Below are 25,465 nucleotides of genomic sequence, written 5' to 3' on the forward strand. Positions count from 1 at the left end.
GGAAGGCGCAGGGGAAGGGGGCACGGTCCCTGATTCCTTCTCTCGGGGTTGGGTGCCTCAACTCCGGGCCCCGAATCAAGTGGAGTTCTGCTGCTACCGGGTAGAGCAGAGCAAACGCTGGCGCCACTTCAGCAGGGCCGGGCCCTGTCGCCGACCTCTCCGGAGGCCGGGCGGTGGCAAGAGGGCGCTGGCTGGATGCTGAGACGCGGCCCGGTGGTCGGGAGGAGGCCGACAACCGCGGCCTTATCAGCTCGCCGCAGGCCGGCAAAGGCCTGGGCCGTTGGCCCATGGGCGGTGGCGACGACGACTCGGAGGCGCCTCCTCCTGCCGCAGACCCGCGCGGCGGGGACCGGCTGCAGTAGCAGCAGCAGCGCCGCCTCGGCTCCGCCGCGCCGGCCGCATGGCGGGCTACGCGCCGCGCCTGCCCTGGCTGCTGCCGCTGCTGCGGCGGGCGGCGCCGCCCCCCTGGGCCCGGGCCGCCGGTGGTGCCGCCGGCCTTCGCGCCCCGCCGCGCCCGGCCAGCAGGTGCGGGACGGCCTCCCCGTTGCCGCCGCCGCTTCTGGTGCCGGTGGCGCCGTCATGTCGCCACCTCCTTCTCCCTCCCGGGACGGCCGGCAGCGGCCCGCGCTCCCTTAGCGCCGCCGCGGGAGCGGAGCCTCCGGCGCCGCCGCCACGGGGAGCCGCGGGCACCTCGACGCGCTTTGAGGCTCGGAGGCTGCTGGCCCTGGCGCACCCCGAGCGCTGGAGACTGACAGGTACCGGCCTCGGCCCGGGGCTGCCGCGCCGAGAGCCGGCCTGGGGCTTTATCCGAGCGCGAATGGGGCGGGGGGGAATCGCAGAGCTGCCCTGGTCCCTGCAGGATGTTCCAGGAGCCGACGCGGGCGGCGGGCCCGAGCGCTGCTGGGGGTGGGGGTCATTCCCCGCCACCCGCCTGCACGGGGTACTGCCCGGAGCGGCCGTGGTCGCAGTGAAGGTCGTGTTTCCCTCCCGGACCGACACATAGGACAGCATCTGAACACAGCGTGGAATCTTTGAGCGAACGTTCGATACGTGTAGAAAGCTAAAAACATGCATTCCCTGGCCCCCTTACCATATAGTAATTTGTGGTTGTTTTGAAAGGAAGGCAAAAGTTTGGGAAGTTCTCCCTTCTGGCAGTACTGTTGGTTAATGCCTCTCTGCGTGTTCAGTTCTGGCTTCACAGGCAGCATGCAATAAACTTCGGGCTGAGACTATACGGAATGAAGTAAATATGGGAATCCTGAGCTTATAAAAAAAAAAGAAAAAAAAAAAAGAATTTGGAGTTCTGTCTCCCAAAAATTTCTTAACCTAAGACTTTTGTAGGATGCTTTAAATACTGTTTATTTAATTTTAGCGTCTGTATGGCGAAGGCAACACCGTGGTTGTATAAATTGTGCCCTTAAGAGTGGTATTATCTACAAAGAGTAGAAACGAAATTTTCTGAATATTGGTTCTCATGGGGATAACAGAATAATAGTTGTTACTAAGAAACCATTATTAATATGGTTTTGTTTTTCTTAAAACCACCTTTATTGATGAGCAGCACGTATGCTGTCCCAGCAGTGTGAGACCTTTGCAGAACCCTGGGTAGTTCCCATTCAGTGGATAAATAGTGTTTGAAAGAAATGAGGTGAGGTAGGTAGACTTACATAAAGAGGTGGTTTGAGAAATACTAAACACCTTGTACAAGGTTTTCTTCACAGTGGATGGTTGCAGAGCTTTGTGACACGTTGGCATGATGTAGCAGAAATATTTTGGATCCTAATTATTTTTTATAAGAATTATTATTTCTATGTCATGACTACCTGTTTTATGCAGCTAATGCCACTGTCCTGGGTGTGCAGAATAAAAGCAGGGGAAAACCAATAGGACAGTGGATGGGGCTAGATGGACAGGGGAAAAGGTTAGTCTTAAGGTAAGGCATCAGTCTTGCTCAGGATTATTTTTCTTCATTGGCTTATGGACTAAAAAGTCAGAAGCCCTTTGCTAGTAACTGATGTTCAGTCTGTTCATATTTTGGTGAAGAAGTGAGTATCTGATCAAGTAGGTTACTTGCTGATTTTACTATGGTGTTCTTTATTTTTTTCCCCACTGAAATTGAAACAAATTGGTTCTTTTAAGCCTGATTTTTAGGTACCAAAGGCTCCTATGTAACCGAGAACTTAATTTAGTTCCCTTTAATCACTTGCTGTCGATTTGCTTATCAAAGGCAGGGTACTGTATATTTGTTTTAAAATAAGGCTAAATATCCTTAATCTGTGCAGCCTGCTGATAGTTTTATCTAAGTAAATGGACCATCACAGTTATTGAAAATCAGCTACATGCAGTTTTGTCTTTTGAGATAACAAAATGGCCTGACATAAAGTTAAAAAATAAAATCTCAACACAACAGCTTGATGATACCAAATTATGAGGGCAGAAAAAAATACACAAATGTAGTAACTGCTTTTCAGCATTTTGCTGGTCTTGGTTCTAGGAGAGAAGTGAGTGAATTTATGTAAATTTCTTCTTCACTATTGACAACCTACTTAAGGGAAAACTTGTGTTGTTTAGTTAGGAGGCAGATTGGAAAAGCTAGGAAGAAAAATCCTTTGGGTCATTATGGAATACTAGGAATAACAAGTGTGCGTGAAATACTTTCTGGGTGGTTGTATGGAAATCACATCTGGCCATTGTAGCTAAAATATGTTAAAATATGTTCCATTTTATACCTATTGCATCTTTATACTGAGAAACTAGCTTTTAAAAACTAAGTATCTCTGTTTTCCCTTCATTCAGAGAAAGAGGAGTGTTAATGGTTTCACTGTATGAAACAATGAACTAAGGGTAAAACACTTAATTTCCTCTTCAAGTCCACATAACCAGTAAGCAAATGCTGTGGGATCTCTTATGAGTCTTACAGGTGCTGTTTTGTTCTGCAAGAATGTTGAGCTTTTCCAGGTCTTCCGCATTTTATATACCCAGTAGTTGGTAACGTAGGTGTATAGCATTACCACTGTGAGGTGATAGAAACATTTTCTGTGATCCCACGTGCTGTAGGTCATGATATCCTGCTCATTGAAATTGTGCATTAAAATCCACGGTCACATAAGGTGAGTTGCAATGGTGGCCTGGGGAGCAGAGGGTGTTTTATAAGGAGGTTGAATAAGATGAGGTTCACCCACTTGGTCTGGTGGGGAAATGGTGTCAGCTGGGGAGGTACAGGTACAGAGGTGAAGGTGACCTGCTCCAGTTGTGACTGGCACCAAGAGAGGGTCATATCTTGTTTTAGGCAGGGTCTCTTCACCATCTGCTGGCTCGGGATGAAGTGGTGTGCTCTGGCTGCAAGTTTGTGTGCTGGCATGCAGCACCTCTTGCTGTGCTCTTCTTGTATAAGAAGGTTCTCACCCTCTGGAGGCTCTTGGGAATGAAAATAAATGTACCAGGTACCATACTGTCCAAAAAACAAAACCCTCCCAAACCCGAGGATCCATGTAATGTGTTCCATGTTTCCATGTTTCATGCTCAGTTACTCCTAGAGCTGCGTAGAGCCGCAAATACATATTTAAGGGGACATGTGTGTTAAATTTTGTTTTTCCAATTTAAAGTGGTAAAAAGATGGCTAAGTACTAGGACGGGAATTCGCTCTCTCAGTACCCACAGTTTTGTATAGTGAAATTAGGAGTTTGTGAATTCTGCTTAACAAAGGAGAGAAGTAATTTTAGGAGTTCTCTGATCCTGTATAGTCAGGTCAGGTAAACCTGTGTCTTCAATTAAATTCAATTCCCAGGGAAGAGGACAGGACTATTGTTGAAGTTATTAAATCCTGCTGTGTGTGGGGGGCCACAAAGAGTGCCTTTTCAAAATGATCCCTTTTATTTCCTCCTGCCTCCTCCTTTTTTCCCTTGTGAGAATCTGTCTTTTGCACTTTATCCAAACCACACTCAAAGGAAACAATAGTTCTATTGAATTGTAAAGTAAGCAAAAAGAATTCTGAGATTTTTAATCCAGTAGCAAAGTATGCCCTTTCCCTGTGCAGCACTCCCTGTACACTGGGTAGGGCTGTTTTGTACACAGGTCGTCGCTACAGATGTGCAAGAAATGTTATTTCAGAAGTTTTATCATTTGGGGCACAATTAGTAGTAGTTGTTTTCCTATAGGTTGAAATTTGCCATGAAATTAGAAGAGCACTGCCTTATTCATAATCCACTTTTGCTGTATTTTAAAGTTGCACACATCATGCATTTTCTCATCCCCAAATGAGAAACACTGGATTGCTGTAGGTGTATCTTTTAGTTTCTAATAAGCAATAAATGCCTATAAAATAACTCTTAAAGGCAATAAGTTGTTCCTCAGACTACCTGATTTTTAGGTGTGTTCTTTGCAATGTAGTTCAGAAACTATTTTGATAATTAGGGATGATTGGGGTAGTGAGCAACTTGATTTTTTTTGTATCTGCTGATGTAGAACACATCAGCTGTATTTCTACTAGAAAGTCATACTTTCAATTATTTATACTTGTACAAGCTGACATTTCTTAGGTGAAACACATGAGTAGTAACTTCAGTTATTTTAGGAAATTAAATTGGGCAGGTAATATGTATTTTGTTTGTAGTAACACACAGTTTCATTTTGAAACTTGTTCTTCCAAGCTTTGTAGCATAAGTCTGACCATCAGCAGGCAATCCATGCACTGTTAAGGATATGTTTTACCCCCTCCATTTAAAAATTACTTAAAGGCAGATGACTGAATCTCTGACAAATCAGTTTTCACATACCCATTTGTACCATTCCAGCCATGACAGTGAATAAGATTAGTTCTATAGTGTGTGCAATGGGAAGGAGGTTAATGGGAGCAGAGGTGGGCCATATTGTCACTGGAGTACCCAGCTCTTTGGAACCTGGCTTGAACCCCATTATTGTAAATCTTGCTGTTTCTGTGCAGTGACCCAGGAGCTGGGAAATCCTTGGCCAAAATTTAGGTTGACCTCTCAAGTACATATACATGGTTTGCTGGGATATGTTACTGTATGTAGTTACTGTAAAGTGGTTCTGGTCATCTGAAAGCAACTCAACAACCACACTGGACTTGAATTTTCTGCAGGCAATTCTTGTGGTTTTAAAATCTGTGTGGTTTTTTACTAACCGTTTTCTCATGTGCAGCATGTCTTTTCTAGAAGTCTGATAGGCTACATTGGGTTATTTTGTTGTCTCTCCCCATAGTTTTCCTTTTGATTTTGTCAATATTTGATATGAAACTCACAAAAGGTCCAAGCAACCTTGTTGCTCTGTCACAAAAACATAGCTTTTCTGTGGCTAGTTGGTGGTGGTTCCTTACTTGGATTTGGTGGTGTTAATGGAGCTAGTTATGTAAAAGACATTGCAGGAGCAGCAGCTGCTGACCACTGTGATCAGCTAGGTGCTTACAACTTAATTCGTCTGCGGAATGTTTTTGCTACACTATTTGTGTAAATTGCGAAGATAGGAGGAATTGTAGCTAGATTTGTCTGACATAGAGACTGTCTTCTGCGCAGATGAACACAAACAAGTTAAAGGCTTTAATTGTAAAGGCATGGTAAAAACATAAAAAAGAAGCTGTACTCACTCCTGCAAAACAAGGGTTATTTTAGTTCTTTCCAGAGTTTGGTGATTAGAAACTTAGTTTTATGGCTTTTTATGGCTGAGGAAAATCAATGCCATGAGAAAATGCAGTTGAATTTTTTAAATACATTGTATTTGAAACAGATTAGTTTTTAAATGTCTTCAGCTGAACTCTGTGAGTGTGTAATTAATGATTTATGCTGTTTTAACATGGTGTGATAAAATACAGGAATTAGTAGTGTTTTCCTACTTTTCCTGAGTTCTATGCTTCTACTGTGTCTGAACTACAGACTGGTGCATTGTCCTGAAACAGTAGTCCAGGGAAACTGTTGAAAACATTCTTTCTGAAGAGAAGGTAAAGATACTTGCTGGCAGTCAGAGTCAAGCCTCCATCTCTGCTTTCAAGCAGAGGTTTTGCACAGCTCTGCGTAGGGCTTCCATCAGGCTGTGTGCCAACAGCTTCTTCCTCCAGCTCTCCTGTGCAAAGCAGCAGTCTTATTTGCTCTTGTGTTTTTGGGGACTTCTTCTAGTCACTGTGTGCTGCTCTGCCTGGAAGGATGTGTCTGTTGTTTAATATCTTTCTGAAACCTGTTTTGAGAATCCTTCTATAGCCTACTCTGGGAAGGCTCCTTGATACTTTGGTTGCTCCATAGCAGAAGGAATCCTGGCAGGTCTGTCCTGTTTGATCATAGAAGCCTTACTGAGGAGCTACCAAGAGTGACTTCTGTCAATCATGAACACCTTATAACTCAAAGACTAGCCTTTCTTCAAGGTGATAGACTTCTTCCATAAGTTGCATCATATAAAGGTTCTGAGCATAAGGGATGCCACCAACTGTTTTTCTGGGGATCATTCCTGTGGTGGTATCTCACTGTGCCCTCCAACCCCTGGACACTGGTCTTGTTCTTGAGATATTATCTCAAAGGTATTGTCTGTCTTGGTTATTGTCTTGAAGCAGGTTTCTGCAACTGTTAATTTCTCCAAACTGTTGTTTAATCCTGGTCAGTCAGATAACCCCATAGTATGCCATGAGTTGTCTTGAAGATATTTTCTGTAAGGTGTGTAACTGTATTGTTGTTGTACCAAAGAAAACAGTCTTTACCATGTGAAAACCTGAACTGCTCTTTTTGTGCTTAAAAAAAATCCAATGAAACAAAATAAAACCCATTACAAATTCAATAGCCACATCAATCTGTCTATAGAATATTCCTATAAACATTTCCTTAAAACTGTGGTCATCACTGGAAATAGTAACTTGCAAGATTCAGTATATTGACAATACCTGCAAGTTAAGACAACTCCACCCATTAAAAGCAAGCTAGCAGCTTTCCAAGATGCACCAGGAGTGTGGTATACAGCCATGCTATTGGACACGAACCATATTTTTCTCTGAGCACAGTGTTACAGTTCTTAATAATGTAAGGAGGATTCCCGAAGGTTCTTCTTGCATAATAATAGGTGCAGTCCAAATACCATGTAAAGATTTACTTTAACACAGAAAGGAAACCACACCACTCATACCTAACCTAGAACTGTACAGAACACCCTTAAGTGCTTACAAAGTACTCTGAAAGAATATTCTGTCTTGAAATAACTATTTGCAGAACTGACTTTACAGGGTTGATACCAGTCCTTCAACATCCTTATATTAATCCAAAACAAATTCCTTGTGGGACAGGGTTCACCAAATGGAAATGGAGTTTACTTAACCAATAAATGTAAAATGTATTAGTGCCTCTTCCTTCCAGGAAATAATAACTGAGATTAAATACTTATGCATTTGTGTTTAAAAAGCCCTTTCTCCTACAGGCTTGCAAGTATTTTTTGGCTTTGTGTGCTTCCACATACTGCACTGGGTGAGGAGGATGCTCTGGTAAGAACCAGCAAAATTAGAAACTTTCACTCCCTTGGCAGTGTGCTTGCATGTAGAAAATTGGTTTATGACTCGTTGGAGTCACTTAGTCCATGTTCTGCTAGAAGGTTTCTGATAGCTCTGCCTAGTTACTACTTGTAAACATCCTGGTTTACCAGCTGGCGACCAGTTCCTTGTCCCCAAAATATATCTACTGTGGAATGAAGTTGCGTATCAACCGTAAAGAAGCAAGCCCACATTAGACTTAACAGAGAGCATGCTGATCTTCACAGTGATAAATAAATCGGTTTGTGTGATGATCTGGATTTCTGAGAACTGCTCAGCTGCAGCTGGAGGCAGCTTGCCTTGTCTTTGCCTCTGTTGCCATTTTGACATAGCCCTGGTTTTATCAATTCTACTGAACTGCCTCACATTTTCTGTATTTTCATCTTACAACCTACAAAACAGATTGATTCTAAAAAATAAAGCTTCCAAAATACACTCTTGTTTAACATAATTCTCTAGTTAACAGAGTAAGCTATGTGAAACTAATACTGCAAAGTTTACTGTGACCTTTTGTTCTGTCAGTAACAACCTTCAGGAAGTGTCTTCATATCTGGTTGCTGAACACCTCCTACTCCTCCCTTTAGCCAGTTATCATAATGACAACTCTTCTTTGAGTGAGGAGATAGGATGAGTGTTTGCTGGTTCCTATTTCTTCAATTAGTGAAAAATTTTAAAAAAGAGCAACACTGGCATCTGTGCTATTTTCTGGTTGTTCTGCTGGTATAATCAAAGTGAGAGTTTCAATTAGGAAACCTTACTTTGAATGTGACTTGGGATTAAATTAATAAAGGCAGGTATATTGCTTAAGGGCAAAATTACAAGTGACATCTGGATTGTATAAATATCATCTTCAGGACTGCATTGGTCTGATACATTATTGACACTTTGCCTAATGTTGAAGTAGCTCAGTAGTCTTCAGCTTGTTTTATGTACAAGTGTTTTAGTTCAGTTGAGACTGTTGGAAATAATTACAATGAAACCCATGTTCGTTTGAAGAATAGCTAAAGATAAAGCCAAGCCAGGAAGGCTGTACCAGTGGAGAGAGCCAAGGGGATTTTTAGCCATACAGCCCTCTTCTTTCGGTGGGTATTTATAGGTGCAGCTCATATGTCCATTTCCATCCATAACAGAAATTGTTATGGATGAGTTGGACTAGCTGCCGTGCGGCACTGTGCTTACAAGTAATGCTTTTGACCATGTCCAGCTGTCTTATAGACCAGACTTTTTTTTTATAGACCAGATTTTTTTTTGATCAGGGGACTGGATCACCTCCCATATGAAGACAGGCTGAGAAAAGTTGGGGCTCTTCAGCCTGGAGAAGAGAAGGCTGCATGGAGACCTCAGAGCAGCCTTTCAGTATCTGAAGAGGGCCTATAGAGATGCTGGTGAGGGACTCTTCATTAGGGACTGTAGTGATAGGACAAGGGGTAACGGGTTGAAACTTAAACAGCAGAGGTTTAGATTGGATATAAGGAAGAAATTCTTTACTGTTATGGTGGTGAGGTACTGGAATGGGTTGCCCAGAGAGGTAGTGAATGCTCCATCCCTGGCAATGTTCAAGGCCAGGTTGGATGAGGCCTTGGGTGACATGGTTTAGTGTGAGGTGTCCCTGGCCATGGCAGGGGGGTTGGAACTAGATGATCTTAAGGTCCTTTCCAACCCTAACTATTCTATGATTCTTCACAGGAGATGGCCTGCCTTTTGTTGGATTTTTCTTACTGCTTCATAGCTTGAATACACTAGTGCAGCCAGGTCGTTAACAGGGTCACTCTTTTGAAGTTTTATCTAATAAATAATATGATTATGAGATGTGGCTGTGGCATGGACCATGGATGTTTGCAGCAGGAAGTCTTTCCCTTACTACTATGGCTTCTTATAGTTTCTGTAGGTTGAAGTTAAAGATCCTAGTCCTTTATCTTTTATTTGCTTGCTGGCCTTAGTGTAACACAATGGAAAGATTGCAAACCTTGAATAGGACCCGCAGGCTGCAGATTGAATGCAGAAGGAAGGGTAGAGCTTGTTTGGGCAGTGTGTGCAGCTCTCCCAGCACTGCTGTGGGGCACTGCAGTGAAGGTGCAGAGAAGTGTTTGTTTCAGGTGATGGCTGGTATGCATGTTTGGTACCCTGAATTCTTAATCATAAATACACAGCTGTGTTTATACTTCAAGTAAAAATAGAAACAAAGCTTTCCATGTGTTTGTGGAGGTGGTAAGTGGCATCAAACCTTCTGTGACAGATGTTAGAAATACTGCTTACATTAATGCGCTGCTGGAAGCCTCTGCTGTCTTCCTCATAGAAGTGATACAAGCTCAGTAGAATGGAACACTTGGGCAACTTCAGGATTTTCAGTAGTGTCTTTTTGCCTTTAAAGACATTACCTGCTCTGTATTTTGTAGCAATCCTGTGAATGGTTGCTTTAGGTGTGGGGCTGGCTGCTGGAAGATCATACTGTATAAATAGCATTGTTTGTTGTGGTTCAGTGGTTTTCATATCGAGTTTTTTCAGTTTTCAATTAAGATGGGATTTTGCCTAGTTCTCAGCCTTCCAACCTGGGCTTGCCTTTTCAGAGTCAAGCTGTGTTCTTGGCTCTAAAATTGCTTTGCAGATGAAAGTTCAAAAGGCTAAGTCTTGGTCTAGTGTGATTTTCATACTCTGTGATACATCTTCAGACAGTTACACAAGTTACACAGGTTGCTCCATGGGTGATCTTACAGCTGGAATTCAGGAGTTCTGCTCAACAGCGCATGTGCTTATAATTCAAACTTACGCTATTTTTCTTTTAGACCAACAACAGTAAAGAGTAAAATAAAACAAATGTATACAAATTTTGCCAGTCAAGAGTAAATGTAGTGCTTTTTGTTGTTCTCCCACCCCCCCTCCAATAAAATTGCGTGTTTTAGTTCTCAGATCAGAACTTCAGTCCATTGCTGTATCAGAAATAGGCAGTTGGAAGCTTTAATACAGTAACAAGCATGCATAGGGAAGCTTTAATACAGTAAAAAGCATGCATAATAAAACCCAGAGCAAACAGGAGCTGAAGGACTGTGTGGGATATGTGAAAAGGTGGTAACTGTTAATGGTCTCTAAGGATGATATCTCTGAAAAGTTAACCCTGTTGGATGGTGGTGTGGAGGGTTAGGCACAAGAAGTAATAGTAGGACTTTGACTGTATACAGAGGCTTTCAGAATCTTAAAATGTGCCTTGCCTAATGTAATTTATACAGTGACTTAAAATACCCCATTCAGAACAGGGCCTAAAAGAAGGCTGATTATTTAAAGTGGCACTCTCAAGCTTAATAGAAATTTCAAGCGAAGAATTATTTCATATGTACTATTAATGATCTTGCAAATTCAGAATAATTTTCCTTTCTTTTTCCTTGTTGATTTGCAGCTGCCGTTGGCTTTCTGACAGTTTCCAGTGTCATTACCATGTCAGCCCCTTTCTTTCTGGGGAAAGTTATTGACATTATTTATACAAATCCCAGCGAAGATTTCACAGACAGCCTGACCAGCCTGTGTGCCTTGCTGAGTGGAATCTTTTTATGTGGTGCTGCTGCTAATGCTACTCGTGTCTACCTCATGCAGACTGCAGGTAAAAGTAGAAGCAAAAAGCACTACTGAGAATCATCTTTTTTTCACAGTCAGGATATCTAATAATCTGAAACAAGATCTTGGCATTGGCTGAGAGATCTTCTTGGAATTGGTAGTTTTTTACCAGATCAAAGGTAAAATAGTGCAAAGATAAAGATGCTGGAGTAATTGTTCATTTTTATTTACTGTTACAAGACATCTCAAAGCTCACTCTCTTCTGGTATATTAAAAATCTGTAACATGACTTGTTCAGTGCTGCATAGTCCTGTGATTTTTCTGTTGTTGGTATCTGTGTGTATCATGATCCTTGTATGCCATTCTTGACTGGCTTCTGTTTCCAACAGGACAAAGAATTGTGAAACGTTTGAGAGCAACCATGTTCTCCTCTCTTCTGAAGCAAGAAATTGCTTTCTTTGACAAGACAAGAACGGGAGAGTTGATAAACCGCTTATCTTCAGATGCAGCCCTCTTGGGCCGTTCAGTGACTGAAAACCTTTCAGATGGGCTCAGGGCAGGAGCGCAAGTATCTGTGGGGGTTGGAATGATGGTATGGTGGTCTCTTCCCTGCTTGTCACTTCTTGTAGTTTCGAGTTTGTTTCAGTCATATTAGGCAATGTGTGAATGTGATTCAGTCCAGAAAGTGTGTGGTCTTTGACACAAGTATATTTCACTTTTATGTACTGCTTTGCAACAGTTGATGTGCCTGTAGCCACTTGATGTTTACTCACAAGCCAAAATATGAGTAATGAAGGTTTCAGATTAACTACTGTTGCTGCCCAAATTTATCAAGGAAAGTATAGTAGACAAATAGCTTAACTCTGTTCTCACTGAGCAACTGGTCTAGTGGAAGGTGTCCCTGCCCTTGGCAGGAAATAGGTAATCTTTAAGCTCCCTTCCAACCCAAACCATTCTATGATCCTCTGATATTAAAATAAATGATAAAGTTTCTGTGGTTGTAGGTAAAATAGGGTGTGAAGGGCCTGATGTAAAAGTCATTGAAGTTGGTCGATTCTGGTTAAAGACTCGGTGAGCAACGGCAGCACTGGATATCAAATTACTGTTGAGGATTTTACAAGTGTTAGTCTTTCTGCTGTAGTCCATCAGCAAAGAATATATTTAGGTATGAAGCGTGTTAATGAAGGCTTCAGTGCAGTGCATCTGTTAATATTCCTTGGCGGTCAGTTAGTTTACTTAAAAATCTTATTTCCCTGCATGTTTTCTGTGGTATTTTGCTATGCTTATCTGAGAAAAGATACATTGGTGGAAATGATCTTAAGTGAGGGTGTAGTAATTCCTGCTGTCTACCTGGAGTTAAAAACAGATAGCAAAAAAATCTCCTCATAAAAATAGGCTTCCAATATTGATGTTTTTAGAAACTGTTAGAGTGTCCACTGTGAAGCTTTAAAGCTTTAATACTTTGTCACAGACAAGAATTATGCCTCTCTGTAGTTAGGTAAGCAAATAGAGGATAAAGTTTTATCTTACCATAGATTAAATAGAATATAAGGCATTCCACTCAAAAATGCTGCCATGATACTATGTTAAAAGGTGAACTGTAAAAGCTCGCCCAGAAAGTTTATTATGAAATAATTGTAAAGCCTGTCAAGGAAGTAATCTTTGAATTTTTCTGGAGATTTTTGTTTTCAATACAGAAAGCAAGATGAAATGGAACCATATTAAATCTAATTTCAATTAATCTTATGAAAATAACCCATTTAGGAGCTTTGATGATGACTGTTATAAGTGATAAGGTTTTGCAACAGGAAATTAGATCTATTATTCCACGTTATGAACGTTCATAGGTGTTGGGGAGCACTGGTGACCTCCATCTGTTTCTTGATTACCCAGAAGTAGTGTATGATATTTCTCTACTCAAACTTTCTATATTACACCATCTATTTAAAAGCTGTGAAAGCGCTCTAGGAGCTATATAATAGTTTATGTCTTTCAACATCCCCAACAGATTTCCTGGTAGGTCTCTTTACTGGCAGGTTAAGATACTTGGCTTAGACCACGCAAAGAACCAGTGAGAAAGCTAGAAATGAAATCCAGACTGCTTTGCTTATGTTCCTTTGTTCTAACTGTGGGACACATCCCAAGTACTGTGGAGGAATGGTTATTTTGCCTGGAAGAAATAAAACACCATAAATGAAAGCATGGCAGCTCTAAATTAAAATCCTACTAGTTTTAGAGAACTCCAGGAAGTGAAGTTGCACTTGAGTGCTCCAGTGGTTGTTTTTAATCTGAATGCTAGCCCCTGACACATACCTTTTTCTTCTAGTTTTTTGTGTCCCCTAGCCTGGCTGCATTTGTTCTGAGCATTGTGCCACCCTTGGCTGTCCTGGCTGTGATTTATGGAAGGTACTTGCGAAAACTTACTAAATTGACCCAAGATTCTCTTGCAGAAGCAACACAGGTAATCTTTTAACAGATGCTTTCTAATTAACTTCAAAGTTGCTCTAGTGTATTTAGGTTAATATCTCTAAAGTTACAGATCTTCTGAAGATAATTGTACTGTTCATTGCCCCAAGCCATGCTGAGCCTGTCTGTAGTTTTGCACCTGAATAGTATGAAAGGTAAATGTCAGTAACACTTAACACATAGGTCTCACGAACAGCCATGCTTAGGTTGTCCATAACAATATAATATGGAGGTACCAGGCCCTGAGAATTTGGAAACATAGGAAGGGTTGAGGAGGTTAGGCTTTAGCTTTGTGAGAGCATTAAAAAAATCAACAGATGAAGTCCTGTGTTATTTGGTATCTAGGTTTGAAAAACACTTTTTTTGGACTATGGTTATCAGTTTGAAGCAATCAGAAACATCCTAGATGGATCTGTCTTTAAAGAAGACTTTGCTAGCAGCTCTTTCTCTGGAATGAGTCTTTGATGTTTGACTTCATTGTCAGCTCTTTAATGTTTATGAAGCTTAACATTACTTAAACTTTTGTGGGCATCTTAGCACGTACCCAGATAACTGGGAGGGAAATAGAGGAAGCTGTTGAGGCTGTTGTAGAAGAGTCTTTCTTGGGTTTCCTGACTGTGCTGAAATAATACTGCAAAGCACTATCAGAGAATAGTACTGATGGTGACCTTTTCCTTACAGGCTGAGGGTGGGGAAACATCATTAGAAAGCATAGAAATATAATTAGGTAAGATCTAGCTGAAACAGCCACATTTGTCGGCTGTTTTAAACTTGGGGTGTCCTTTGTAGGACTTCTGGTAATTGAGTGTGCAGAAGGAAGATTAGCCCTCTGCTGCTTATCTTCCTCATCCTGTGTTGAAGGGAAGCTCATGCCTTCATAAACGGGGTGTGGGACTTCACACGAGCAAGCAATTCTAGTGTTCTGTTCAAATTTTCAGGTTGAATGGAGGATGGAAGAATAAGAATTATATTTTTATATCACATACATATTTTTTAATTGCATATATATATTTTTACTCACAGAAGGAGATCTTGTTCTTTGTTATACCATCGCAGTGCCTATTATCAAGTTAGCATAATAGGTTACAACTGAGGTAGTTTTAGAATTAATTCCCAGTGTTGCTTTGATCAGCCGAGTGGAATTATTTCAGGAAATAACTGCAGGCTTTCTTGCATGATTTAATATAGAATAGAATAGTCTTTATTTTTTCTGTCCCCATCTTGTTATTGCAAGTTTTGGAATAGTGATTTTCTCATGTGCTTTGTTCACATCAAATTATGGTGGTTTTTTTTTTTAACCCTACTTATATATTTTCCTATCCCTGCTAGCATTTAAGGCAATCTTGAAGTTCTTTTTAAACTGCCTGGTCATGCAGTTTACTTTTATTTTAATAGAATTCAAAATAAAATAAAACTGGGGGGGGGTGGGAAAAGGAGGGCATGACAAAGTTCCAGTGGTATCTGAAGGAATGTAATTGGAGATTAGTGCAGTGATACTGGTTTAACTTTCAAATGTTCTGTAATATGAGCATTCCAAATTGTGTGTCTATGTGTGTTTGTTTTGTTCTTTGCTTTAATGTAGTTAGCTGAAGAGCGTATTGGAAACATAAGAACAGTTCGAGCTTTTGGGCATGAGGTGGCTGAAATGGAGAAGTACACAAAGAAAGTTGATTATGTGCTACAGCTGGCTAAGAAAGAGGCACTCGCTCGGGCAGGCTTCTTTGGAGCAGTAAGTATATTTTGGTGAAAGTAAACCAGCCATGTTATGCCAAGTGTCAGTTTAAAGTTCATGAGGATACTTATAAACCTGCAAATTAATGAAGTGCATGTAAACTGAACTCACATAAAGCTGTGGGAAGACTGGACTTAAATCAGTCTAAAGGAATCTGCGGGGTGCACAGGTGGGGGAGGAATTGCATTTTTGCAAACAGCTTGCAGTGAGTTTGCTTAATAGTATCCTCGAACTGCAATGTAACTGCAGACTATCAATTCTTCTCCTTTAATGATCGTTGCGAATAATGTTTGGTTTCCTTTCCATCTTGGGGGAAAAACCCAACCAGCCAAAAAAAGAATTATTGAAACAGTTGTTGGATGCCAACTGGCTGTTGCCTTGGTTTGCATTAGAATTCGGTTTGTTCAGATTTAACTCAGTCCTCTAAAAGTCTTAGATACCCCTAGCGTAGGCATTTTTTTGTTAGAAGGAAGAATCTGAAGCAATATTTTAGAGGATTAAATTTAAGATGTATGTGACAAAATATTTCCTCTTTTTCCTTAGAGTGGCCTTTCTGGAAACTTAATCGTCCTCTCAGTCTTATACAAAGGAGGATTGTTAATGGGCAGTGCCCACATGACAGTTGGTGAACTCTCATCTTTCTTAATGTATGCTTTCTGGGTTGGAATAAGCATTGGAGGTATGGAATGAGAAAACAGATTTTCTTCAGTTCAAAGTGTTACAGTCAGTATGGGGGCGGGAGGGAAGAAACCCTTAAAAGATCTGTCTTCCTTTAAAAGTCTCTTCCAAATGATCTTCCAAAAATCATACTGACTTTTTTTTTCCTGAAGAGTTAATTAAAATTTATAACTTCATTTAAGCCTTCCATTTTCCCAAGTGAATACAGGGGTTGTTTATTTCAATGTGTGTATGTGATGGATGCATATTACTTTAATTTTATTTGGGTCTAAATGAAGATAGCTGCTATTTTTTACAGAATAGGTGTGTCAATGTTAAACATACTCTGTTTAGAAAGGCTTGCAGAATTTAGCTGTAATTCAGTGTAGAGTGGTTTGAGCAGGAGGAGTTAAAGAAGGTGCCAGCGGAACTCTATATTACGGTGTTTTCAGGTCTTCCTTACTGCCTTCTTGAAGCTCAGACTGTGTAATCTACTGGCCCAGAAACACACTGTTAATCTTTTTGACAGAGCAGTCTTCAGTGCTGCATACAGGCAAAAATGAAGATAAGGTACTTTGAACCTTACCTGATTGGAAGGGTTCTTCTTTAAAAATGAGAGTGTTACTTCTGATAGACCAGCAGGGCAGTGCAATGCCTCTGTACTCTTCTAAGACTAAGCCTGATACCATGGGAAGCACAAAGATGCACCTGAGGGTAAAATTCACAAAACCCGCTTCCTTGAATACCAAAATTCCAGTGTCACCCGTTCCAACTACTAAACCCCTTTCTTCTCTGCTTGAATCACACAAGTTTGGTCAACAGATACCTGGCACTTTGAAAACATGGGACAAAATAATGTCAAGTAAATGAAAGATTAGGTTAGAAGCACTGATAAAAGGTAATTGATTAACTTTTATTTGCTATAAAAACATATTTTTAAATTCTACTTCAGATTATTGAAGAATATAATTTTGCAGAGAGCTGAAGTGAATGTCTTGCCACAAGAGGCTTGACTTCCTTGATGCCTCTATAAGGCGTATAAATCTTGCAAGTGCTAGATCTGCTTAGTGTATGTCATCATCAGTACATGCAGTGAACTGTGAAGCTCATTGCATAATTTGGGACTTTGCCCCTTTTTATCTAACAGTTTGCTGAACATAGGTTATAAATATTAAAAGCATTTTCTAATTAGTATTTGCTGTCTGTATTACATATACTGCTATTTCATGAGTGGTTGTGAATTTGCAAACCTCAGTGTCCGAGTCTCGAGGTGCTTCATGAGGCTTCATCCCTCTGTGCTCTGTGCCTCCTCCCCTGTGCCCTGCTCTAGGATGTAGATGCTTTGGCTCTATTAAAAGCAGACAGCTTCTCACCATGGCTAGGTGCTTCGTGTCACAAGCTTTCAAGTGGTCCTCAGCAGCAGCATGATGAAATGTCCTGCCTACACTTACAGACTCATGACGTTGTGGTGGGCTTGTTGCTCTGCAAGAATAAACCATTAAACCTATTTTAGTATACCTTGGGTTTTCTACCCTCCTGAAATCACTGTTAACACTATTGGCATTTTAAGGTGGAGGTAGTTTATTCTATATGTTTGTTCTGTTGGATTTCAGAAATTCTGAAATTGGTTACTTTATTTTGAAGACACACAAAAAATGAAGTAATAAGACACATTTATGTCTTACCGCATTTTTGGTTCTAGGTTGGTTTCTGGATTTATTTCAGCTGGAAAGCCCTTCAGCCAAGCCAGCTCCAAGATGATTCACACAGCTGCTAGGAGCTGGGACCCAGTACTATACGCAGGCCTTGTCTTTAACTTTTGCCTTATCCCATAGTGTTGGAAGCATGCTGTCTTGGGAGACTCATTTCTTTACATTGTACATTTTCCACATAGCTTCTCAAGCATCAGGTCAAGTTTAAGTTTTATGCCCTCTCTCCCTGTGACTTATTCAGCCAAGCTCCTCTGTACTAGTATAACCCTGTCTGACAAAGAACAGTGTTGAGAGTGCTCCATTCTACTGAATGCTTTTGAAAATATAGCTGGTTGTATGCAAGGCTGTTTCTCTAAAGCTGGATGTTCTTGCTGATAGATGGATGAAAAAGAGTTACTTTTCTTTTGCGTATACGCAAGCTTAAGTATATTAATGTTTTCTTTTTTTCTTGAGATAAATTTCATATACAAGTAAAAATGGTGAGTAAGGGTTGTTGGTAGCTCTCAAGTGAAACTAAATAGGTTTTAAATCAGCATGTTTGATAGTGTGTTGGAGTAAAATATCCCCTACACATCTGATGCTTCGAAGGCTGGTGGTGAAATGTATAGTGCTAATTTTATGTCTCCTATGTCTTCCATTCCATATAGGTGCATAATACCGTTCTGCTTTTTTGTTTAGGTCTAAGTTCCTTTTATTCTGAGCTAATGAAAGGACTGGGTGCTGGTGGACGTCTGTGGGAACTTATTGAAAGGAAGCCCCAGCTTCCATTTAATGGTGGGTTCTTGTTTTTTACTGTTAGCATCAAACTGAACACCTGGAGAAGAGGAGGGAATCTGGGAAAAAGAAAAGCAAAGTAAATTATTTGTTCTATGAACAGCAGGACTAGTGAAATCTTAATTGCTACTGATGGGTGTTTGTGTGTCCTATCCACAGTTACTGTTTAACCAGACGTGGGCCTGTGGCACCATGTGCTGTGGCTTGTTGGGGGTTACTTGTGTGTTGCATCTGGAAAGAGTTCCGGGTTTTGAGTTGTATGTCTTTAGCATGAACAAACATGATAAAAACATTCAGGTGTTGCCCTCATGCTGCCAATTTTCACAAAACTGGTAGGAACTTCATCAGTGAGACTCCTTTGGGAATGCAGCACTGCTGTCTGATTAGTTTGCTTTATATGGGTATGTGTTGCTGGCATTTAAGAGGGCTTGAAGAAATTGTGTTTCTTTGTCTTACCTATTATAAGCTTGTTCTAGTACTGATAGTCTTCTGGGGTAATTGTTTGTATCAGCCATGGCACTCCAGAAAGAAGCTGGTTGTATTTATCTTTAGCAATCATTCCTTCATGGTGGCTTGTTATGGTATTTTACAAACTGAAATTCTAGTTTCAGTGAACTGTTACCTAGGAGGAGTTATGCCTCTGATTGGTCTCTGAATACATTGTTGTCCTGAATTTATCAAATACACTCTCAATTAAAAAAAAAATCATAAAAATAGTCATTAATGCAATAAATCTAGCAGCAGCTTTATGCCAGTGGCAGCTTCTTCTTAAAAGCTACATAGCAGGTATTGGAAAGGGAACTGTTCTTGTTCAAAGAGAAGGGTGTTTCAGGTGACTTTTGTGGCTTGGTGACAGGGTAGGAAATGATTTGCCATGTTAATCTTTTTTCATGTGTTCTATGGCAACAGGACTTTGACCTGCACCAATGCTATTTTATTTCATAGCTTCTCATTGGCAACATTTAAATTGTTTATAATATGTTTTAGAATTCAGCTAATTCTACCAGAAGTGAACATTGTTAGTCATTAGATATTAGCAAGATGCAAATTCTTCCTCTTGCTGAAGGTTTCCTGCTGGTGAGCAACCTGAAATTGCATTCAGGAATGAATGGTCTACCACACAAATTTAGTCATGGCTGAAATATAACTCCTGTGGTCCTGAATTATGGCTTGCAGCTATCCCAACATTTAACACAGAGATAAAATACTTCTTTTGGGCATCTGTAAAGCATGTTCCAGGAGGGCTAAGCTGATTTTCATTTCTGTTCATGTTTCTGTATTTTATTATTTGTCATACAGAGGGAGTCACATTGGGCAAAGACACATTCAGAGGTGCTTTGGAATTCAAGGACATTGAGTTTGCATATCCAACACGTCCAGAAACATCCATTTTCAAAGATTTTAGTCTTTCCATTCCAGCTGGCTCTGTTATGGCTCTGGTTGGCTCAAGTGGTACAGGGAAATCGACTATTGTATCCCTTCTGCTGAGGCTGTATGATCCTATCTCAGGTATGTCTTCTCTGCTCTTGTGTAATCCCACTTGGAGTATTGTGTGCAGTTCTGGTGCCCTCAACCGAAAAAGGACATGGAACTGTTGGAACAAGTCCAGAGGAGGGCCACGAGGATGATCAGGGGACTAGAGCTCTTCCCATATGAAGACAGGCTGAGAAAGTTGGGGCTCTTCAGCCTGGAGAAGAGAAGGCTGCATGGAGACCTCATAGCAGCCTTCCAGTATCTGAAGGGGGCCTATAGGGATGCTGGTGAGGGACTCTTCATTAGGGACTGTAGTGATAGGACAAGGGGTAACGGGTTGAAACTTAAACAGCAGAGGTTCAGATTGGATATAAGGAAGAAATTCTTTACTGTTATGGTGGTGAGGTACTGGAATGGGTTGCCCAGGGAGGTAGTGAATGCTCCATCCCTGGCAGTGTTCAAGGCCAGGTTGGATGAAGCCTTGGGTGACATGGTTTAGTGTGAGGTGTCCCTGGCCATGGCAGGGGGGTTGGAACTAGATAATCTTAAGGTCCTTTCCAACCCTAACTATTCTATGATTCTATGTTTTTTGTGTTGCTCTCATTCACGACAATTGATGCTTTGCATTTCATGTACACCTTATAAGCAGTCAGGGTTCCTGTGGTTGAGGTCCTGATGTGACTGTTCCAATGATGCACTGTGCTTCCTTCTGTGGTGTACAGTGCCTGTGTGGCTTTGCATTTCTGATCCACCAGTATGTGATCCCCAGGGGTCGTTGATCTAGACTGTTATTTCTGCCTCTTTTCAGTACTTGCCAAACACACTTGACTCTACTGTTCTTAATTAAAGGTACTATCACCGTTGATGGCTTTGATATCCGTCAGTTAAATCCATTGTGGTTCAGAACAAAGATTGGAACAGTGAGTCAGGTGAGGAAGAAAAGTAATTCTAAGTCAATTAAATAATTTTGTGTGATCAGCTAGCTGTGCCTCACTTTGCTTCTTTTTGAAACTCCATAATCTTGCTCCTCAGTGAAACCCTTCCCTCTCACCATAACTGCTGTTGTATGTGCTTTGTTCTAAAATTAAGTATTGAGAGATAGTCGCATTTTTCTGTAGTGTGTTTTTACACAATCACAGCAACTCAAAGTGTTGGCTTAGAAGAATGCATGTGAAGACTGGGAAGTACATTGTTGCAAATTGTATAGGTATACCATCTTGATGTTTGCTATGATTCATTGAAGAAAGTAACACAAAGCTTAATATTTAATTAACATTTCCTATTAATGGAAATTACAGAATCGTATTTTACACAACCATTTGGAAACTGACCTCCTGTGCTTTCTGTTGTTTCCAGGCAAACACAGTTCCAGTAGAAAAGCATGAAAATGCAGCACTGTTGTCATTATTCTTGTAGTGTATTCTCTGTAGCAACCCCAAAACTCTGGAAATACAGAGAGATGATCAGTGATCTCTTAAACATAAACCACTTGACCAGCTAAAATATGTATGTTAGCTCAGTCATCTCCACAGATGCTTCATAGCGTAATTAACTGTTAGGTTGATGTCCTGGTTAAAAGCACCAGGGTAACTGGGTATATATTGCATTTCAAAACATCTACTTTAGGTAATAATGCCACCAAAAACTTTTGTGCATAATGCTTTTCCTGTGGTCACATTAGCATCTGTCTTTTTGAATGTATGTATTCCACTGAGCTACCAGTAGGAGCTTCATACTGATATTTATACTCCTTTGGTTTGAATTCAATTAAATCTAGTTTACATACCTGTTTGGATAGAAAATAAGCTAATACTAGGGCTTTCAAGTGGGATTTATGTTATCTGAGATATAGACAATACATGCATGTAACTACAGATCTACCATATTAGCTATGGGCTTTTTTCTCAGGAACCAATTCTGTTCTCCTGTTCCATTGCTGAAAATATTGCCTATGGTGCAGAGGATCCTTCTACGGTGACTGCAAAGGAGATTCACAAAGTTGCTGAAATAGCTAATGCTGCTAGTTTTATCAGAGATTTTCCAAACGGATTTGACACACTAGTTGGAGAAAAAGGCGTCTTGCTTTCAGGTACATCTTTATGTTGCTTATTTTTAAAATCTTGATTCTATAGAGTGAATTAAGAATTCTATCACTTTTTGTTACCAGTTGTTTTTCAAAGTCTTAGCCTCCCATAAGTACTAAAGAAACACCTTCTTTATCTCCCTTCTTGCCCTGAAGTCCATGTGCCTAATTCCGCTCAGCCCAGGCATTCAGTTAGAATCAATTCACTTCTGGTTTCCTATTTCAGTTTACTGAGCTTTCCCCCCCCCCCCCCTCAGGTGGACAGAAGCAACGAATTGCAATAGCTCGAGCTCTGCTCAAGGTAAGCCAGCACCCAAATAGCTGTTTAACTGCTCTGTGGGGAGGTGGAAAGTGTTAAAAAAGAGGCAGTCTTTCAATGGGAAAGGTGAAAAAACATTTTTTAAAAGAAAATTATATCTTTTACATCAATGAGAAAGTTTAAAAGGGTTGAGTGGATTAACTAAATTATTTGCTTATGTAAGTGCTTCTTTCTATCTTTTTGATAGTTGTTGCCAAGGCTGATGGTAAATCATTGTATTGTCACTTTCAGAAGGCCAGGTCAAAGATGAAGGAAGACTTGAGAAATGTGGTGCTAATAAATTCATATAACATAGAATCATAGAATAGTTAGGTTTGGAAAGGACCTTAAGATCATCTAGTTCCAACGGTGTTCAGATCCCTATGGCTCCTAGGTTGATTTTTCTCAGTTGTAACTTACTAGCTCTATAGATGCCCTGTCTTGGCTTTCATGGGAGATGGTCTGGATTTCAGGACAACTATTTCAGGCACATTTATTCCTTCAAAGGTTGGCCTCAGTGTGGTTTTAGGGTAGGCTCTGTGCTGCACGAATTTGAGGAGACTTCTGAGGATCAGAAGGACAAGGAGTGTGGTTCAGGGACAGCCATGGGGCCTTGCAAGAGGCAGTTTGGTGCTGATGTTCAGCTGAAAGTTCTGGCCCCTGCTGAACCCAGCTTACATTTACGTTAAGCTGCATAGGTCTCTCTAGCATCTTAGCATGACCAGTTCTACTAGATTACTAGGAATTCCTCATTATGCCAGTTCTCTTTTACCGTAAATGCTGAAAAGCTGATTGCCTTTTAAGTCAAGTACAGTTCATGGGGGTAGAGACTTTATTTGGGAGGAAAAAAGAAGGTTGTAAGAATCGAGTAGTTGATACATATGTGATTGGGAGTGCAGTGGAGTCCCCTCTCTTACAGATAAAGCCTAAACCTTTACTCTCAGCTTTGTCAAGGAAGTTTGGAGTATGTACTGTAATTTAGAATAAGCTTCTTAGGGATTTGAGAGTTGCCATTTTTTGTTTGGGGGGGATTATTATTTTATTGAATTAGGAAGAATTCTTAAATGCTAGTTGTTAAGTACTATGTATTTCATCTCAATGAAATACTGCTTATTGGTAGGTCTTTGCTATTTCTTGTTACTAGACAGTTATATATAGCAGACTGCAAGCAGAGTGTAGCTGAGCCTCTGTGAAAGATCCACAGAAGAGGAGTAAATAGGAAACTGAATTTCTGACTGCAGTGCTGCCAAATATGCATTAAAAATTATATCCCACCTTTAGTTTGTAATCTTTCAAATAGTACCAGGTAATAGTATTCTGTTACTTCAATTTGGAAAATTGGAGGATGGAAGAGTGTTGTTTCTGTTTTGTCCTCCTAGCATTTAGACTTCTTAAAAGTAATGCTTTGAATGACACTCAGTTCTCTTGATGAAGTAAGTACACTTACTTGGAGTTTTAAGCTGTATGAATGCTGTTCTGTATTGATATAAATACGCAGATCTTGTTGTTATTATAACCGATTTTCCTTTCTTCATCAGAATCCTAAAATTCTTCTGTTAGATGAAGCAACAAGGTAAGAAAGAAAGTAATTAGAAAATTAGAAATTACCTACCTGCATAACTCACATTTGGGAGGTGTTTCCTAGTCTTTGTTTCTCTGCATGCCCGTGCACAAATTATCTAGCCCCTTATTTTTGTCTGCCCACAAGAATGGACTTTCTAGAATGTGTGAATTGGTTAGGAGACGTGATAAAAGCTGCTTATGCCATGTGGAAAGATAGCTGGTACACTGTGTTGTATTTTTTTATGGAGTTAAATATGTAATACATAACTTGATTTTGAATCATCTACTTCAGGCTTTTTTGTATCTTTAGTTTGAATGAAGATCTTAGTGTGAGAGATGATTACACTGTAGTATAACTTTTTTTTTCACTGTTATTTCTCTATGCATATACTTGCATATGAGAATGTAATGCTTGTAACTTGGATGCATGCTCTAAGCATATTCACAAAACTTGCCTGCAGTTCCTTTGATTTGTATTCACCAGTAATAGCAAGGGTTTGCAGTTTTAGCAAGATAAGCCTAATGCATGCACAACTAACGTGTCTGAAAATAATAGATACCCCCCCCTCCCCTCCCCACTTCCTGTTTCTGACTAGTGCTTTGGATGCTGAGAATGAGTATCTAGTGCAAGAAGCTCTGGACCGGCTGATGGAAGGGAGGACAGTCCTAATTATTGCTCATCGTCTGTCGACTATTCAGAATGCTGATTTCGTTGCAGTTCTTGGCGAGGGCAAAATTCTTGAATGCGGAAAACATGATGAACTACTTGCAAATCCAAATGGACTTTTCAGGAAACTAATGCAGAAACAAGCTTTTCTTCAGAATAGTGATGCTTTTGCATTAGATTTACAACCCAGAGAAAAGGGTGTATTAAAAGAAAATGTATGAGAGAATATGTGAATAATGGAAGCTTACAAACTACAAAGAATATAACTTATGTTTCACTTATGTAAAGTAAATGTTATATTTTTCCAAAATGTACAAAATATTCTTTTGAAACTTAAATGTGTTTAATTTTTTTATGGAAAGCTTTTTAATAATTATTGCAGCTTTTTAAAATGTCTATCATATTGAGATAATTTCAGTATATGGATTTTTCTGCTTTTTGTTGAGACCATTTAGAATCTTGTTTGCTGTAATGCACTGTATGTTGGTGTGCTGCATTCGGTATTTTAAGGGTAATTAAATGACAATCTTATCATTTTCATAATCATTCTCTTCCCTTTTCAAGAAACTTTTGATTTCTGTGGTTGTCAGTAGTCTTAAAATGCACGACACTAATGTACTCTGAAATTTCTGACGTTGCCACTGCACTGTCCTTTCAGTTATCATTGTTCTGAAATGTGAAAGTTGATTATGATCCCCATCTACAGTCGCTGTGAAGAATTACACATGAGAACACATTTTAGAGTATGGAAGCATAAGCTGGAAGAAAGTTCTTAACCCTAACAAAAACAAACAAAAAAAGGCAAACAAAAACCCTACCTGACTATATATAAGGACAAAGGAAGTGTATCAGTATATTGTCAGCATAGGGAAATCTAAAATTTGCAAGCATTTTCTTCCCTTCTCCATTTTCCCAGTTCTTTAGTTTCATTTCCTTTCTAAGATGATCCAAAAGAACACACTCATATAAGTTTTTTTT

General features: G+C 40.2%; 1 protein-coding gene across 1 annotated transcript; it reads left to right on the top strand.

Moving 5' to 3' along the window:
* The first annotated feature begins 287 nt into the window (after positions 1-287).
* Positions 288-25,109, top strand: ABCB10 (ATP binding cassette subfamily B member 10). The gene is given in 14 exon segments (XM_013128943.3): positions 288-380; positions 383-755; positions 10,908-11,108; positions 11,452-11,654; positions 13,389-13,523; positions 15,111-15,257; positions 15,804-15,939; positions 18,308-18,403; positions 19,703-19,912; positions 20,726-20,805; positions 21,785-21,965; positions 22,217-22,260; positions 23,796-23,830; positions 24,417-25,109. Coding segments are annotated over 14 exon segments (2,226 nt in total). The 3' UTR covers positions 24,709-25,109.
* Positions 25,110-25,465: the final 356 nt, after the last annotated feature.

The sequence above is a fragment of the Melopsittacus undulatus genome, chromosome 3, assembly GCF_012275295.1.
Source record: "Melopsittacus undulatus isolate bMelUnd1 chromosome 3, bMelUnd1.mat.Z, whole genome shotgun sequence".
NCBI lineage: Eukaryota > Metazoa > Chordata > Aves > Psittaciformes > Psittaculidae > Melopsittacus > Melopsittacus undulatus.